Below are 19,679 nucleotides of genomic sequence, written 5' to 3'. Positions count from 1 at the left end.
ACAGCAGTACCTCGGCATAAAAATAAAATCTGTTTCAAGGGCGAGTTCTTAAGGCCAAATTTCATACTGCGAATGCATTTTCCCGTAGAAGATAATGTAAATATAGATAATACCCAAATTTCCAACACTATAATATGTTGGGAGGTTTTTTGCCTTTGAAAAACATGTAAATGTAATAAAATATTAAATAAATAAACATTAAACCTTACTTCACCTTATTTTACGGTTTCTCTATTATTTTATGATTTACCTTATTTTGTGGCACCGGCTGCTTTAAAAACAAAACTGAAAGTGGCTCTCTTTTTTCTTTTTTTTTTTCACAAACATTATGTAGTTGGGAATTTACGTAGAGATTTTCAATAAAAAAAAAATTATTGGCACATTCTCTTAATGAGATCATATGTCCAGTTAATTGGTGTTAACTGGACAAATATTTTTTACAAAATTGTACATTTAATAGTTAAATGTCACAGTTTAAATTGCAATCGCAGTATGTGTTAAAATAGACACAAAGTCTTTTTTTTTTAAATACCAAATCGTGCAGCCCTTTACATATCCTAATTTTCTTAGAAAGTTTTGGGTAGATTTTCTCAGTGTAGCTGACGTGCAGTGTGTTGGTTAATACGAAAAGCATTTACGTCAGGATAGACAAAACAAACATTCCATTTTAATGTTACATGTGAACCACTTGAGAAAAAATGAAATACCCATGAACTGAGGTCCCATTCACTGTATCTCTCTCTCTCTCTTACACACACACACACACACACACACACACACACACACACACACACACAAACATCTACATTTAAACTCGACCCAGTTACAGAGAAAGATTAGTGGGGAGGGGGAAGAAAAACACAGCAATGCGGGGAGACTCCAGTGGGCCTTACAGGCTTCAGGAGACTCCTACATGTCCTAATAGCAGCCTAACTTACCGACTTCAGCTTCTGCTTAGCTGTGAGACAAAGCGAGGGAAAGGAAAAGAAAGGAAGTGAAAGCATTAAGTAAAAGAGGAGAAAAGGAGAGAAGGGAAGCAGGAAAAGAGAGCAGAGGAGGATAGTGGAGTGGGAATTTGAGGCAAGAAAATGAGAGAGAAGGGAGAGCAGACAGAGGGAAAAAGTAAATTGGTTAGCTAGGCCAGCATGCTTATTGCTCTTGTGCGGTCATACAGACAGAGATGTTGCATGGGCAGGCAGTTGGACGCGCACCGCGTGGTGTTGGAGAGACATACAACCATATTGAGGAGTGTGAAAAACGGGAAGATCCGCTTCTTAAGTTACCTTCTTAAAGAAGGGCATTCGTTTCTCACGGGTTAAAGTGGATATGACTTGGTTTGGGCTGGCTTTAGGAGAACGCTGCTGGGGAGGAGGAGGAGGTTCAGGCTCCTCCGATTCTAAACCCACAGCATCTATGTCAATGGCTACACACAGATATAGACATACACATACAGTTAAATATGGGATTTAGCAAACTGAACACACACAAGGAAATGGACTATATGGATCTCTAAAGGCATGCTAACTTTATACTGATGTTACTAAAGCTAATTGAAACTGTATGGCTAATAAAACATACAGTCTTTTTAATTGTTAACATTGGAGGCGAAAAAACAAGGCAGTTGTTAACAATTTAACAAAAAAAAAAAACATTAAAAGCTTTATGTATTTATAAAACCATAAAATTATATAAAATGCATTTTATATAATCTTCAAACACAGCATCAACACACACTTGGGGAGACTGAACAAACATGTATGTATATAATAGTTATAAATGATATTTATGTATACAGATCCATATATTTATTATTTTTTTTAATTTTCATTTTATTTTCTAATTTCTTCCAATTTACTATCCTAAGGATATCCTAAGTGGACAACACACACATGATGCATCACCGAACCACATTGATATTTGTATCAAAAGTCTATTGAGTGTCCAAATGTCATGTCTTTAAGGGTTCATTGTATATTTCAAGCTTTGTTTCCAAATAGGTTTCTATTTAAAACCCTTTTTAATTGCAGAGTTCTACTAAAAAAGGGACAACTGGAGAACGCATAAGTGTTAGGAATCCTCTCAGTAAATTCCAGCAGACCATCTGAGTTAGGCGTACAGTAAGAGGCGCTAATGTGAAATCCTACCTATGGTTTGCACATCTATTACTGTAATTTCAATTTCAATCTTTTCAATAGGTAAATTAAAAACCGGTTTAGGATATCATTGTTTTTTTTTATCATGGTTTATGTATCTTCTGTTTTATTTGTATAGCAAAAATGTGAACCCTATAAATAAGTTGTTTATCTGTGCCTATGGTAAACAAAGCAGCTGCACTGGAGTCCAGTTCAAAGACAATACAGTAGGCTACATTCCCATTACAAGCCACATTGTTTAATTCCATTTTTTTTTATCAGATCAGGTCCGCATGTCATCATATTACAAGTGCCTTTTAACTGGCTCTAAAGTGGATGTGTCTGTCTTCTGAAACGGCAAGTATGTGCACATCGATAAAGCTTTTCTCAAGTTACCAAGGCTAAAACATGTCAAGAGTTTGTGTGACCACTCATTCATTTCCATCAAAGGATGCAATTTTAGCAGAAAAATATGCCTGGGATTTTGCACTGCAGGATGGCAGGGAGTTAGTTGGCTGTAGCCAGTCGGCCTTGCTTTTGCTGTTTAAACATCTATTGCTAGCACTGCTATGAAATCCTCGCATTGCCAATGCTGACTGGTGACATAAGTGCCCAGTCAAAGATGTAAAAACATGAATTACGATCTAATATGATTGTGTAAGATTTGTGCATTTAGACAGTCTTAGAAAAATTAGATCTGTGCCACATTAGGGTAAAAAAAGAAATTCACTTCAGGCTAGTAATGTGAATGTAGCCTTAGTTCCAGCTTCCACCTCCAACTTATTTTGAATTACACTGTTCGTTAAGTAAATAAACGTGCAAAATAATAAATCTGAGTGTAATACTCCACTTTATAAGGACATGCACTTTCAACCTTTAGAAATCTGAATGTCTTCATATGAGGACATGACATTTTCTCCCAACTACATTTCATAGTGATGTGCAACCCCCAGCTCTGAAAGTGCTCTTTCACACTCCACCGGTCACAGTGGAATTTACTATACCATAGTGAAAGGAACTTATTTATTTAAAAATTCTTAACCTTTCTCATGCAAAGTAATATCAAAGTCATTTAGTCTATGGAAGCCCTAATCCAAGTAAAGGATACACCATACAAGACCATAACAAATGCAAGTCTAGTATTCTCTTATTCTTTGTATATCAAAATTTACACAGAGACATTCAAGAAAACTTTTAACGATTATTTAGCTGGAAAACATACACAGATCAGCCATAACATTACAATGAAAAACATTATTCCCAGTATTGTGTAGGTTCATTTCGGATGCCCCTCGGAGCAAGACTCCACAGGATCTTTGGGGGTGTACTGTGGTGTCTGGCACCAGGAAGGTGGTGGCAGATCCTTTGGGTGCTGTGGGTTGCCAAGTTGGACTCATTTGTCCACGGTATTCCAATGGGTGCTCGAGATCAGATTAGGATCTGGGGAATTTTAGGGTTGGGATAGTGGCCTTGGCCTCTTTGCCTGCTGGCCCCCATGTACTGTATGATGGGCTGTGGTTCACTGGATGTTCTGGATGCTTCTACGGTGGGCAGCACTGACCTTTTTTTTTTGCGTTTTGTGCTGCATTGGCTTTTCTGTTTAATCAGACCTAACGGTCTGGCCTTTGGTTCCAGAAGACATGGGTGAGCCTTGGGAGCCCACGATCCTTTCACCAGTGTACTGTACTTGTATGTAATAGATAATCAATGTTAATGTGCTAATGTTATATGGTGTTAATGTTATGGCTGATTAGTGTTTGTACAACAGTATACAGATTATGTAACTACAGTATAGAGCTATACTAAATCTTTATGATGTTAAATGTTTTCCTTTCAAATTCTTAAATTGATTAAAGGCATGGGATAAATATATGAGTAACTAACCTGATGAGGGAGGAGTAGACTTTCGCGAGCTTGGGACGATGTCCCCTAAACTGGACAAGGAGTTTGCTCCCAGTTTGCTACAGAAAGAAATAGAAAAAAACATTTGTGACAAATATAGCAGGTGACATTTCTAAAGCAGCACAATAAGCCTAGATAAACAAAGAGCGGGTTTTATTTAGTATGCTGTTATTTATGCCAGTCTCCTTGTCATGTGTGTGTGTGAGAAAGAGAGAGAGAGAGAACATATGCCTGGCATGGAATTTGCTCTGTTTGGCTCGTTGCTCCTGGCGGATGCGAAGGTTTTCTAACTTCACTGGGCTTGGGATGAAACCGATCTCACATCCTTCCTTCACCAAGCGGCCAATCCACCAGTCATTATTGAATTTCTGCCAAAAGCACATATAGAGGCAATAAATCAGCATCATCATTATACCCTCATTTCATTCATCAGCTCAATAAACGTACACTTGCAAAACCATTATTAAAGTCATATAGTGAATTACCTCTTTTACATGTAGGAAATCTTTAGCTTCAAATGAAATGGCCATGCCAGGCACAGGGACGTCATCGTCGTGGGAAGCACTGTAGCTAACATTAGTACGAACAGCAAACGCTACTGGTTTTGTCTAAATGATAAATGAAAAGAAAAAATGGAGAGCAAAAATAGAGAGGGTGTTAAGAACTAACTTTATCATGCTAGGTCCAATTCAAGCAACCCATGAAATAAACATGTAAATTACTTTAGAAACAGCGATGTCTCTGTCTGCTTTCCAGACCCCAGTCATTTGAACGTACTGTATCAACCTGGTTATGCTATTTCTAACATGTGGCAGGAACATTTTATCCAAAAAGAGCTGAGGTAGCTGGAGGTTTTCATTTTAGCCAAATTCACCTGCAAAGTAATTTGCTAGTTTTTTGTTCATCTAATAGTAATTTGATTTATTGTTTCAATAAAGTAAAATCTGTTTATAGAGAAATCTGTCCATTATGAACAGGAGTCAATAACACGAACCGGTAAACTACATCACAATGGTAAGCAGAAACTATGCAAATGCAAGCCTATATGTTTAGACTAGAAATCATGGCTACGTTATTTAATTCGTCGAGTTTTTGTTTAAATCGGATTTGCATGTCATGATGGTTTACACTTATAATTCCAAGTGAACTTTATTTGGCTGTAATGTGGGTGTGCCGTCCTCTGAAATGACACACATGCGCACATCGATACATCTTTGCTTACATCATCTGGATTAAAACACATCATATTTGTGCGACCACTCATTTATTTCAAACAATCGATATGATTTTAGCAAAAATATGCTTGGGAGTACAGTAAGCAGTTAGCTGGTTATATTTAAAGTTCAGAAGAAAGAAGATAGGCTTAGTTGTTTTACCAGCAATTTCATCCAGAATCCCCGCACTGCTGGTGACCGTTCTCATTCAAGTCACATGACTGTAAATCAGATATCAATCCGATCTAGGACCACATATGAAACTGACTCAGATTTGATCTGAGAAACATCAAACAGCTCTAAAAAAATCAGATCTGTGTTGCATTAAGGTAAAAAAAATAAAATAAAATCAGGAAAAGGATTGAGTCACTTGTGGGTGGTAATGTGAACATTCAAACAAAACATTTATTTCTCTTTATGTGCCCGGATAAATGTACGATACAGTATGATTGCTTATTGGTCTGTATGAGGCTACTGCACATTGTTAGCATGTATTTATCTGGTAGGAAGCATGTTGTATAATTATACAAGCAGAATTTTTATTATTACATTGTAAAAATGTATAGGTTTTATAACAATATCAACACCTGCCAAAGCAAACAACCCTAAGAACCAAGGCTTGGCTAGTTTCACAATATTAATGCCACTGCCATACAATACCCTCCACGGAACGGGACTAAAACAGCATGCTACTAAGAATTAAGGGTTAAAATTACACATGGATTCATATTTGTTTTTGTTTTTTTACTATTTGTTATATGTGAAGCTGTGTAGACCAATTTGAATGATCTTGAATCTCTGAATGCAAAACTACCCCAAGAAGAGCAACAGTGTCATCTCTGTGTAGGAATGAGCTTTTTTTAGTCAGTGTGTGGCTAGACGCCATCGTGCCTGCTCTAAAAATAGAACCCAGTCAAAAGAACTGGGGGAGTCTGACTCACTCATGAGTCAAGAGTGAATGCTAACATTTATGTTATCAGTGCTCATGAGCACTAACTAATACAACACAGTGTTGTGAGTCAGGGAACAAGTCAAGATAGGGTAATTGGTATGAATATCAAAAGCCGAAGGCTATTGACACACTCGAAATATTGTTAAACGTCAGTGGCGCAGACGGGGAAGGTCAGAAAATTTACTTAACAAAATCACTTTGAATCCATTCAACTATAGTAAGTTGTACATACTGTATAGTGTTATGCACCTCAAGTGGATGCCCGAAAGAGGCACAAATTTGTAGTTGTAAGCACTTATTGTCAAGCAGTCATGCCATATTGATACCACTGTCATTAAATATCCTTAGGACAGTTCCACTGAACATGGCTAAAAAGCTTGTAAAAGAAAGTATGACAGTTCATAAAACCAGATGTACCCTTCTTTTTCTACTCCTGCAGTAGACTGCTAGTATTCCATGGCCTGTCACATCTATATTTCTTTTTTCAAAGTATGACTAAGACCTTAGTTTACATTTGTCTGATATGAAAGAGCAAAACAAGTTATTTCATGAAAATATAATAGTTTAAGCCTACTTGCATTTGTACTTGCAATTTGCATTAGATTAAACAAATTTGAACAAAAGTTTTACTGTGACAGGCTGCAAAGTTCCTAAAAAATGTGATGTTATTAATACTTATATAAAAATATATACAGCACTAAGAAAAAGTCTGGAGTCACCTCTCATTTCTTCATATTAAATCAAATTAAATAAATTAAAGAAATTGGAACAAAAGTTTTACTGTCACAGCCTGCAAAGTGCTTTAAAAAAAAATAAAAAAATTAAATATATATTCCATTCCGTAACATCACCATACTGATCTAATATATATCCAGCCTGATCATCTCTCAGCATTTGCACCTATTTCTTATTTGCACCTATTTCTACATGCCATAAGTTAGATATTTTTCCAATGTCCATATGATTCATTGGTCTCTGTGTGGCTTAACAAACAAAAACATTCCTCTAAAACTGGTCAGGTACAGAACTGGACGAGAGCCAAAGACTTGCCAAAATGAGAGGGGGGAAACTGTTCAGGAAGCCTGGAAACCTATTCCGCAAGACTATATAAAAAAAAATAAAAGAAAGTCTGGCTCATTCTAAGCAGAATATGACGAAATGAGGGCTGGGTCAAGACTTTTACACAGTACTGTATATTTCTACATTTATAAGATGTTAAACCTGATACAATGTTATTAATACTCATTAAAATATATGCACAGGTAGTAACTATTTACTATATTAACTATGCATTATCATATTCAGTCACTTAAAACTACAGTAGCATTGCCAACAGGAAACGATGCATGACATCAAGCCGAGTGATGTATTTAGTATATAGGCGCCATATGTACCATATACATCATTGTGAGTGGAAAGCTTAAGTAGGTTAAGATTTAGGGTTTTTTATTTTTTATTACCTTAGCTCAATTCTAGAATTTACTTGAGCGTGTACACGTAACTAATGCACAAAAAAACAATCAATACAGGGGTGTTTTCTTAATGCGGCAATATTTGTGGAAGATCTTAAAACCAGAATGGCAGAATTCCCCTCAGTGTTGTAGCACAAACTAATTTCAAGCCTTTCAAAACAAGTGATTTAAAAATAACTTGGGCCGACAAGAAGGACAACGGAGAAAATGCGAAAAGAGACTTTGGGAATATCAATTTACAATGCATTTCACATAAATTAGATTAAACAAGAAAGAAAAAAAAAAACATGCAGCTACAGCAAGCTGTATGGTTGGAAGGGGATTATTACACCGCCTTCTTTTAGTTTGCAAATGCGATGTAAAACATGACTATGAAGTAAAACCTTAATCCAAAAAAAAAAAAAAAGCATCAAAGGACAGCCTTTAATACCTGATGAACATGCACTGTCAAATCTGACTGAATGTTATACAACACTGCGGCCAGATGATAGAGTGAGAATCTATGTCCCTTAAATGACCTTAACTCAGAGTGAACACAAAAGAGAGTATGTTGGATAGGGTCTCTCCAGTGGAATACATAAATCAAGAGATTTAGAATTGACAGACAGACATCGAAGCAGTAAAAGGGAATACTTAATTAGCATTAAGACTTTATACATATACAGTTTGACAAATTGTGGAAAATTGTATCTTTGTGTGTTTCTTCTGAGTGAATAAAAAAAAAAAATACCATTAGCATTTCAGTGAAGGCTCTCTCACACCAAAACACACACATGCATGTGCAGCATGAATTATGAGTGTGGCATCCAGAGGACACTTCGTATCCATTGTGCACACACACACACATTACTACCTTTCTGCTTTGGGTGACCGGGTAGGAATACTGATGTCAGCTTTTCTCTTTCTCTCCATCCGTCCTTTTTGACCTTCCCATCCCCCTTCTTTAGAAAACCTATTCTAACCCAGAGCAACTGTTACCTTTAAAACAAAAGGAACCGTACTTACACTAATTAATACTGGAAATTATGTCAAATATAAAATGCTTTTTAAGTACATTTTAAAATATTTCTCTAATAACAGTTCTTTTCCTTTTTTCTATGTACATCCTTCTCTTTATCATTTATGCAACAAAGGCATCTACAGCATATCCATGCACACAAAAGAGCACACATTTCTAAATGTGTACGTGTGTTGCGACAGTATGGTAGTTGTTATAAAGGCTTTATGTATGTTTTTATATCTTGGTTCCCCACAAGGAAAATCTGAACAATATTGCAATATCTGAATAGGATTATTATTATTATTATTTGAATATACAGTGTATACATATTAACCTAAATAATTACTATTAGTTCAAATTAATAGACCTTGATAACTTATGAGAATGAAATGAGAATATCTGTAAGTACTTAAATAACAGTAACTGTCACCTTAAAGTTCCACCAACTTAAAATCTTTCAGACTAGCGATTTTGTGTCTGACGTTATCAGGGCAATAGGGCACTGGTGGCTCAGTGGTAGGTCTTACGCCTGCCATGCAAAAGCCCAGGTTTGATTCCCAACCACTGGATGAAGTGCCTGTCCCAAGCCAAGATAAAGTGGGAGGCTTGTGTTAGGAAGGGCATCTGGCGTAAAACCTGTGCCAAGCTTGTGTGCGCACCGGATTGTCTGCTGTAGCGACCCATTGCCGGGAGCAGCCGAAAGACCAACAACAATTTATTTGATTTGCAACAACTAAAAAGAAAAATTATAATTGCTATTAAACAGTAAGTAAAGAACGATTAATATGAATGAGTACAACAAATTAAAAAACTCATTACTTAAAAAAATTGATGTAACTGAATACCTCAAATTTTTTGCCAACTTATTCGGGTTTACAGTGTGGTTTTAGACCACAATAATTCATTAGTATGGTGTAGGGCCTCCTTTTGCGGCCAATACAGCATCAATTCGTCTTGGGAATGACAAATACAAGTCCTGCACATTGGCCAGAGGGATTTTGAGCTATTCTTCTTGACAAAATAGTGGCCAGGTCACTGCATGATGCTGGTGGAGAAAAACGTTTCCTGACTCGGTCCTCCAGTCTTGCTGTGTGTTTTGGTGCATTACCATTGCAATACACAGCACTGCCTTCAGGATACAATATTTAAACCACTGGGTGCACATGGTCCTCCAGAATGCTTCAGTAGTCCTTGGCAGTGACTCGCCCATCTAGCACAAGTATTGGGCCTTGGGAATGCCATGATATTGCAGCCCAGACCATCACTGATCCACCCCCATGCTTCACTCTGGGAATGCAACAGTCTGGGTGGTACGCTTCTTTGGGGATTCTCCACACCATAACTCTCCCGGATGTAGGAAAGACAGTGAAGGTGGACTCATCAGAAAACAATACATGTTTCACATTGTCCACAGCCAAGATTTTTGCTGCTTTAACTATTGAAACCGACATTTGGCGTTGGCACAGTAAACAAAGGTTTGGCTATAGCAGCCCGGCCATGTACTGTACAGTACATTGACCCTGTGGAGCTACCGACGAAAAGTTTTGGTGGAAACAGGAGAGTTGAGGTGCACATTTAATCCTGCAGTGAGTTGGGCAGCTGTGGTTTAATATTTTTTGCATACATCCCTTTCAGACAGCTTCCTCTTGCGTCCACAGTTACTCCGGTTGGATGTGGTTCGTCCTTCTTGGTGGTATGCTGACATTACTCTGGATACCGTGGCTCTTGATACATTACAAAGACTTGCTGTCTTGGTCACAGATGCGCCAGCGAGACGCACACCAACTATTTGTCTTCTTTTGAACTCTGATATGTCACTCATAATGTTGTGGTCATTTGCAATATTTTAAGGAAAACTGTGCTATTACTCTGCTAATTAAACCTTTACACTCTGCTCTTACTGGTGGAATGTGCAATCAATAAAGATTGGCCACCAGGCTGGTCAAATTTAGCCATGAAACCTCCAACACTAAATTGGCCAGTGTTTCAGTTTCATTGTCCAACCCCTGTATATAAACAGTATATACAGTATATAATAATAATATATATCATTATATTACACTACACAATAAAGTAAGCCTTTTCCAATTTCCTGACCATAAAAAACTAAAGACCTGTGACCTTCAGTTTTATAATGTTGTATCTGGGTTAAAAATTAATAGTGAAATCTAAATTATGTATAACTACCTGAGTAATTAAAGTCTAAAGATGATTAGTCTTTTTAAAAGCATGCTTTATAAGGGGTAGTGTTTGTATGACTGTGTGCGTGTAGAAGCATATGGCTGTTTTCCTGTCCAAGGTTAATGAATAAGCTCTTATTCCTGTCCCCCATGCCTATGTGCTATTGGACATCTGGCCTTGCTATGAATATTCATGAATCTGATGCATTTTTAATATGAGATTGATGGCCAGTGCTAAATTTAACACAGTGGAGGAAAAACATGGCTAGAGAGAGAAAGAAAAAAGGCAAAATGAGAGATTAATGGGGGATGACGGAAAAAAATAACTGTGGAAAGTTGTATGTGTGTGTCTGTGTGTATGTGTGTATGTGTGTGAGAGAGATAGAGAGAGATAGAGAGAGAGAGATGGGGAGAGAGAGAGAGAGAGAGAGAGAGAGAGAGATTAAGAAATATCCTGGATTTGAACACCTGCTCCTCTTTGCCTTTCAGAAACCAGTTTCTAAATATGAAAGAAGCTCCAGACAACCTAACATAACCCTGAAGCTGTATCTAAAACCTAACCACCCAGACATCTGCAAGCAGCAAGTATACATGTCTTCTGTCTGACAAAAAGTGACAGAGAGAGAGAAAGAGAGAGAGAGAAAGCAAAGTGTGTGTGTGTGTGGGGGGGGGGGGGGGGGGGGGGGGGGGGGTTGTTTGTGTGTGTGTGTCTGTGTGTGTGTTTTCATGCATGTGTGAACATTTGAAAAGTGCACCCAGTCATGTATAAGATGTTGTCATTGTAAATAAAAGTATTTTCTAATAAGCACATATACTCACACAAGTCAATTCATGAACTATTTATATTCCTCCTACTATAATAACTGACTGGCCAATCTATATTAGCTAAAATATGTATGTCAATCAAGTCAATGCCGCTGATCTGAAAGGTAATTTTCAGCAAACAATGTATGAGATTGGAATTGGCAAATTTGGGCTCCCTAATGGGACACGAGAAAAGAATTTACCCAATTTGTGAGGAGACCACTATTACTAATTACTGACAATGCCACAGACATCTGGGGAGTTCAAAAGAGAGTAACTGTCTGGGTTCTTTCGGAGTGCCAGGTTGGAAGAAGTGTCATTCTTTTCTTCTTTGTTTTTCGGCTGTTCCCTTTCAGGGGTCGCCACAGCGAATCATCTGCCTCCTTATAACCCTATCCTCTGCCTCCTCTTCTCTCACACCAACTAACTTTATGTCTTTCATTCTCTGTCAATCACGGTGACACTAGCCAATCATGGATGTCAGTAAACTCATGTATTGTGGTAGAGGGCAGACAGAGTTTTATTCTGTGTGTTATGCTACCTAGTGACATAACGATAGCATTATACTGTACTGTATATAGTTTAGGTTTCTCATGGGAAGCCTGTGTTAGCCTACACCTATCTGTTGTGTAGCTCTTAGTGTTTTCTGATACTCTGTATAGACTGTGTTCTCATGCTATAATTCTCTCCTTGTTCCTTAGCTCCTCCATGTTCCTTATTTGGCAATACTTCCTGTTGTCCATCACCCCTGGATTTCTATATAGAATGTGGAGATGCATCTCGTTGTTTTCATACCATGTTGGATTTTGGGAAGGCGTCACCATTTTTGGTGGCAATGCTGATCGGTTACCATGGTGACTTCTGACACAATAAGATGGAGTTAAGTTAATTAACAAGAATGGCTTGTTAATTAACAAAATTTTGCATATACTGTATATGTGGCATGGTATTTTTTAAGCAATAAGATGTGAGGAGGCTGAAGAAAAAATAAATGCTAGTGCTAAGCAGCAGTTTTTGGAAAATAAACTTCTGGAGATCATTGAATGTATCGATCTGTATGACCTGGTAGCTGACGAGTAGATGAAAGACCATGACGCATTACCCCTTCTCCCATCAACTAACATGTTTAATTATCTGATTTTTGGAATAAGTGCTTTCACTTTTTGAGATGAAACACTTCAAGTCCCTGTAAAATCATGAACAATTCTGCAAGAGCTGGGTGAAAGATCTTCTCATTCACAAACCTGATAAGCTATTACTTATCAAACCAGACTAAAATGCAGAATTGTGGAATATTTAGCAAAGTAATTGTTTTAGCCTGTTGAGTCGTAGTCTTGGCAGTGGGATAGGGGATGTACAGTAGCTTTGTGTTAGGAGTGCCAGATCAGGTTACTGGTCTACCAGCAGGTTGGTTGGTAATGGCCAATGTGTTGCTAATAATGTAGCCTAAAGAACCAGAGCCTAAGGAAGCGGCCAGTAACAACATTCACCAGACTGCAGACAAAAGGAGATTGAAAATGTACTTTAAAATAACCAAAGTTTAATTTATCGTAATTTCTGTTTACCCAAATCGAGCTACACAACAGCTCCCAGCACACAAGAAAGCACCGTGCACCAACAACAGCTTTGACACTTTGTTAAATGGCGTATGGCTTATATACTGTAAATCTTTGTTCTATGAGTAAACTAGAGAACACTCCATCCTGTGTGCATGTTTGTGCCTATCCTATCCTATTCTATCCCAATCGAAAGGACATACAAATCATAGTGGATAGATCTAGTGGTTCGCTCAATGATTTAAACACCTGTTGTGTAGCTGTCGGGTGACAGGGAAAGGCTCGCTCATGAGTTGGAAAAATAGAAGATGAGAATTAGAAGAAAATAGGGTGACATTCATATTCTGGTGCATGGCACGAGTATGCAATATTGCATAAATGCCTTTAGTTTTTTTTCTTGATCTGAAACAGAGATTATTGCTAACATGGATAAGATGAGGTCATTTAGATTTGGCAAGCAAAAGGTATAGTGATTTCTAAGCAGCGTCTTCGCTTTTCTGCTTGTTGTGCTCATTTGAGTCATCTCATTTCAATATTAGATCTGCAAACAGGACAGATTGTTTATTCATCTGTGATTTACTTTGATCATGATATTTGGCATGAAATGAGCAAAGTTGTGCATCTGAAAGTACATTTCTGTCTTAACTTCTTCAGTTTTAATTATATATTACTGTTATATAAGGAGGAATATACATTAGAGACAGAGTCTGTAAGCGGGTACAAGATGTGAAAATAGAAAAAATAAATAAATGAATCGTGTGGTAGCAGTGCAGTGCATTAAATAATGCAGATACAGGCAAGGAACATTGGGTAATTGATAAACATCTGCATGAGGAAAAATGGAATCTCTGTGATTTTGTCAGATTTTTGGTGCCAGACTGGCTGATTTAAATTTGGCTGATCTCCTGGGACAGCAGTCTATAGAGTATACTCAGAATGGTGCAATATAGAAAAAAAACATCCAGTGAGTGACAGTTCTGCTGATAGAAAAGTCTTGTTGATGAAAGAGGTCAACTGGTTGTGAGCAGAAAAGCATCTTGGAATACGCATGTCAAACCTTAAGGCAGATGTACTATAATAGACCATGATAGGTTCCACTTCTGTCAGCCAAGAAATGAAAGCTAAGACTGCAGTGGACACAGGTTCACCAAAACTTCCCAGCTGAAGTCTGGAAAAAAGGTAGCCTGATCTGAGGAATCTCATTTTTGCTAAGGCACACAGATGGTAGGGATAGAATTTGTCACCAACAGCATGAATCCATGGACCCATCCTGCCTTGTGGAAACAACCTTGTGCAGGCTGGTGGATTTAGTGTAATGGTGTGGGGAATGCTTTCTTGGCACCTTTGCCATGTTGATACCAATCATTGTTTAAATGCCACAGCCTATTTAAGTATTCTTTTATGGCTACATTCATGGTTATGCTTTTTCTTTTTCTATTATGATAATGCACCATGTCACAAACTGGTTTCATGAAGCGATAATGAGTTTAATGTTCTTAAGTGGCTTTCGCAGTTAGGTGCACAAGCAGCCATGATCCTGTACACACTGTACATAATCATTTTTTGAATGATTTTGGTCAGTTTTTAATATCACTGGTGTGTAGCGATCAATTAACATTTCTAGCATTTTTCACATTTAGCTTACTTTATACAGTATTGTTTGTTAGCAGGCAAATAAGAAGCCTAAAAATAAGCAAAAAAGTAGGTCCAAAGTTATGTCTATCAGTAGCAAGATGAGAAACAGATCACAGCAGCAACGCACCAAGTCTGTGATGTAAACAACTGGTGAAATGGCAAAAGAGCATTTTCAAGCTTTGGAAATAGAAAGCAAGCAGTTGTATGCACTTAAGACTTATCCAAGGGCTGCTGTAGCACCAAGTCTGGCCTTTGAAATGCATGTGGTAGTAGCGTATTTTTCTGATCCTGGTGCCAAATCGCTACTTTTAAAACGGGACTTGTGTCTAACTGATGCCTGAACCAAGATTTTGAAAATTAAGCCCAAAGAAAACTTGTCTAAAATCAAAGAACATGTTTTTAAACAGATATTTAACTAAACAATATATTAAAAGTTTAGAGGATACGGAAATATAAGTAAATACAAAACATAACTAATATACACGCTACCTAAACCAGCTACAATAATTTAACAGCAATTATTTTTTTTTAAATATGACCATATTTGTCTTATCTGGCAAAATACGATACCTCTCCTGACTTTGCTAGGGTTGGTCTGAATGGGGTCGGGGATCCCTTTGCTTTTAACTTCATCCTGTGCTCTCAGACTAGGTTTGATTAGGCGTTTTTATTTAAACATGTTCAGCTTAGCGAGCTACCACTACCTGCTGCCTTCAGAGCAAGTGTAATTACTTCGTTCAGGCGTGCATTCTCTCAGATGGTCTCATTTCCCGAGTTGTGCTTTTAAGTTTGAACGTGAAAACGACATGGACACTTGCAATACTACAAACATCAGTTGGCTTTGTATTATAAGAGCTTTTTGACTCGTGTTTACATGCATTTTCTCAGTCAGGAAATGATTTTCTCAAGGTGCATTGAGGGTGATGATGCTTCTTATGTCTCATACACCTGATTCTGTTCTAGTACATACCGCTTATATTGGTACTGATGCCATGTTGGCACTGGGTTTTTGTACCCCACTCTAGGTGTTAGGGTAGCCAGAGGTTTGTGGGGTTGTTGTTGTATCGGTTAATCTCTCTCACTTTTGCTCCCTCACTCACTCACTCACTCACTCGATGGCTAAGTAATTGCATACGTGTACGTGTGTTGCACCTTGAGATTAGGAATATGTAATAAAAGCAGCTCTTGTGCGTACTACTATAATATAATCCTGCTCCCCTGTTCCCAGTCATCGCATCTTAATCTAATAAATCAGATATGGAATACGATAGAAATATGCCGAATAAATCCGCAGGAATTGCATGATGCTATTATGTCAACACAAACTCCCTACCCATACTATAGTGCATTTAATTATGTGTCTGGTGAGTTGCTCAATTCAGTGTGCTGGTGTTGACGGCTCTTACATTAGTTTCTGCTGCAATCTGGTTATTATTAATACGGTCTAAAATTGAGCTTGTTTCAACAGGCTACCACAACTTACTGTAGTTTCATATAAACCTGTGTATACATTTCTGTACGGAGAGATTTATATAACATTTCTCAAAGCATCCGACGTCAGAGTTCTGTAATAGCTGAAGGCATGGCCACAATAGTATGCTTTTAAAGATGGGATGGTCTTTAAGATGTACGGCTGTAAGGTTTATCAGGAACATGATGAGCAACATGATTTTCTTGTTTATTTATTGATTAATTAATTAATTGTGTACTACCACCAAATTAGTAAGAATTTCGCATTATTTGATCACAGTCCTAGCTATATTGTTAAAGCAAAAGCAGAATATTGATTTTCATTCAACAAAACCTTGCTGGCATTAAAAGAACAAATGTTTGGTATTATTTATTTTATTGTTCGTTAGCATTTACTCACCAAATTTTGATACTTAATGGACAGCTGATCTGACTATATATGTGTTAGAATGAAAAGGATGGAAAAAAACACACAAAATATCAATTGATAAATTTAAACTTTGAACATATTCAGGTCCACCATCCTAGTCCTGACGTTTCTTTGTCCAGTGATTTTTCCTGCTCTACCACACCACTTCGTAAGCTAAATGCAGGACTTAGCAATCAGCAAATGAGTTGCGTCTGGCTGTACGATATGCAGGGAGGGAATGAATGATTTCCCAAACAGTCCCATATATTATGTTAAAATGTTATTAATGAATAAACAGTCCCACACTAATGAGGCCGAGCTGCTTTCACCAACATGAATTGGTGCTAACAAATAAACTCAACTGGCATGAGAAAGTGAGAATTTGTAGCTGAGGGATCTTGGGACTCCAAAATCAGAGCATTCCTTCCTAGTTTTGTCCTTCGGTGGACTCCTTTAAAAAGTGTAGTCTGCTCTGTCAGCTGAAAACAAATGGTTCTGTTCTGCGATGGCTAGAAGACGGTTTTAGTGGTGGCACTAGGGAAAAGCAGGTGGGACAACGCTCCACTTTCAGCAGTATGCCATTAAAACCATTCGATCTGAAACTTCATGTTTCCCTATTTCAAATGTAGAGCACATTTTAGCAAGTGTGCGTTTGTGCCTAAAAGTAGGTCCAAAGTTATGTCCATCAGTAGCAAGATGAGAAACAATCTGTGATGGAAACAACCGGTGAAATGCCAAAAGAGCATTTTAAAACCTACAGCTCTTAAGTGAATTAGTTGATCTTATCCTTTCTGAATCTGACGCTATTACGACCAAGATTGAACTTTTTCTCAAAAATTGAGTTCTCAAAACTGAAGCTGGAAAAATGGACAAGTGTATGTGACTTTGACATATTGTGATGGCCAGACGACTGGGACAGTACATAAGGTGCTGTCTGAGAGGGTGTGCTGCTTGTGCCGAGTCAGAATGCCCATGCCCCCTCTGTCCATTACCGAAAGCACCTACACTGGGCACATGAGCCTCAGAACTGGACCACAGGGTAGTGGTAGACAGTGGTCTGATCTGATGAATCATGTTTTCTTTTTATAAAAAATGTCAGCAAGATGCACTATGGGATGAAGGCAAGCCAGCACAGGCAATGTGATGCCCTGAGTAATGTTTTTCTGGAAAATTTTGCATTCCACCATTCATGTACAGTACCGTCTACCCCAACCCTATTGCAAACTAAGTACACCACTTCTTTGCAACAGTATTTCCTAATGGCATTAAGTTCCTTTAGGATAATGTGACGTGCCACACTGCAAAAAAAAATGTTCAGATCTCAATCTGATTGAGCTTCTTTGGTTTTAAGCTTCATTAAGGGTAAGTATCCATCTTCAATCCCATATTTAATTAACCCAGGTTATTTTTGCTTTTCATGAAATATGTGCTACACACACTCCAATCTGTCCTCACATCTTATAGCCCCAAAAGGTATTCTCCACAGTGTTTTCCAGTAAGCTTATTTTGTTTTATCTCGGATCTAGCTTCTCTTTGTTCTCTGTTTTCTGACAATGACTGAGACCTGGATAAGTCTAGAGGACTCAGCTATACTGGTATAGTATACATTCTCTCAGATTCCATTCCACAGATTCGTTTTTTGTCCCAGAATCTGAAAATTTTATACCTTTTCACTGCTTTTGTATCCATTCTTTGAATTCCATTCTCTTACTGCTATTTCTCTCACTAATTTTCATATTTTGGTTAACTATCACTCTCTTTGCCTCCTAGGAAATTGTCATTTCCTTATAATGTCCTTATTATAAACGTCCTCTTTATTATCTTTCCTGATAATGACACTTTTGTCAGTCTCTTCGAATACCTTTACTCCCTTCTGTCGAGCTTTAGGCTACTTGCCTTCTCTCTTCTGCATGCTTTTGGTCTGGTTTTTAACAGTTTCCTTAAAAAACAAAACAAGAAGAAATAGTTCTGGTCTTCAGTCAACCCTCCGAAGCTTTCTACTTCTCAGATCATTACACTTTATACTTTACAATCTCCCTTACTTCCCCACATACCATCAACTATTCCTACTTCTCTGTGACCTTGCAGAACTGACCAAAAAATAAATAAATAAAAAAAATCACAATGTTTCATACATAAGCAATAAGACCCAATATAACTACCCATGATTTCTTGTCAAAATCATGTCAGCCGAGGAAGTTAACATATAATTATTAAGTATGCTAGACTTACAAGCATTCTATCCCCATCAAACTCACCATCTAATCACACACACACACACACACACACACACACAACACACATCAGGTTCCAATCAGTCCAACCACTTATATACACTGGACTGTTCAAAGTCACTTTGAGAATTTTCACTCCAGCATTCATTTCTGTGACGTTACTCCAACACTGTTTACATTCCTGTCTCTCTCGCTCTCTAGCTTTGAACGAAGCTTAATTTAGTAGTTGGTTTTGCTCTGCCTTTGCCTGTGTCATGACCTCTGTCTGTGAGTCATGACACTGTCTTTAAACTTGTTTTGATTGGACTGATTTTCTTGTAAGTAGCTGAAAATGAATTGTTTCAGTAAATTGAAAGTCAACGCTGTATGTGTGTGACGCTGTTGCTGTAGCTACTGTACGTGTCACAGTCGTTAATTCGAAGTTACTCAGAAGCTCGCCAACAATTAGACTTTTTATGATGTTTTTGATGTTGATTATGTTTTTGCCCTCGCCTGTTTTTTCCCCTCTATTTTAGCCATGGGCTTTTCTCCACTCATCAGTCATCCCTACCATATCAAACTCTAGAGTCGGAGGCTATCAAGGGCTTCCTCTAAAGCACATCAAGCCAGCCGGGCAAAACTGGTGCAACATCAGTGGTTGGCGTAACACACTGAGAAGAGGAAAGCGCTATCGTCCCACTTCAGCATACATGAGCTGACAGACGCCCATGATTTCCTAA

At 37.9% G+C, this 19,679-nt stretch overlaps 1 protein-coding gene across 6 annotated transcripts in view; it reads right to left on the bottom strand.

The window, feature by feature from the left end:
• cacnb2a (calcium channel, voltage-dependent, beta 2a) overlaps positions 1-19,679 on the bottom strand; it is a 73,522-nt gene that overhangs the window by 13,468 nt on the left and 40,375 nt on the right. For 4 of the 6 annotated variants that reach the window (XM_053493523.1, XM_053493529.1, XM_053493553.1 and 1 more), the window contains 4 exons: positions 4,520-4,642; positions 4,266-4,402; positions 4,017-4,093; positions 1,284-1,423 (listed from right to left, as the gene is read on the bottom strand). In XM_053493523.1, the coding sequence (XP_053349498.1) occupies positions 1,284-1,423; positions 4,017-4,093; positions 4,266-4,402; positions 4,520-4,642 (477 nt within the window). Of the gene's footprint in view, positions 1-938; positions 959-1,283; positions 1,424-4,016; positions 4,094-4,265; positions 4,403-4,519; positions 4,643-19,679 lie in introns of all 6 variants that reach the window. The other 2 variants (XM_053493545.1, XM_053493560.1) reach the window with 1 other exon arrangement.

The sequence above is a fragment of the Clarias gariepinus genome, chromosome 1 (assembly GCF_024256425.1).
Source record: "Clarias gariepinus isolate MV-2021 ecotype Netherlands chromosome 1, CGAR_prim_01v2, whole genome shotgun sequence".
NCBI lineage: Eukaryota > Metazoa > Chordata > Actinopteri > Siluriformes > Clariidae > Clarias > Clarias gariepinus.
The sequence above is the reverse complement of the archived record's forward strand: the minus strand, read 5'-3'. Positions and strand labels throughout refer to the sequence as shown.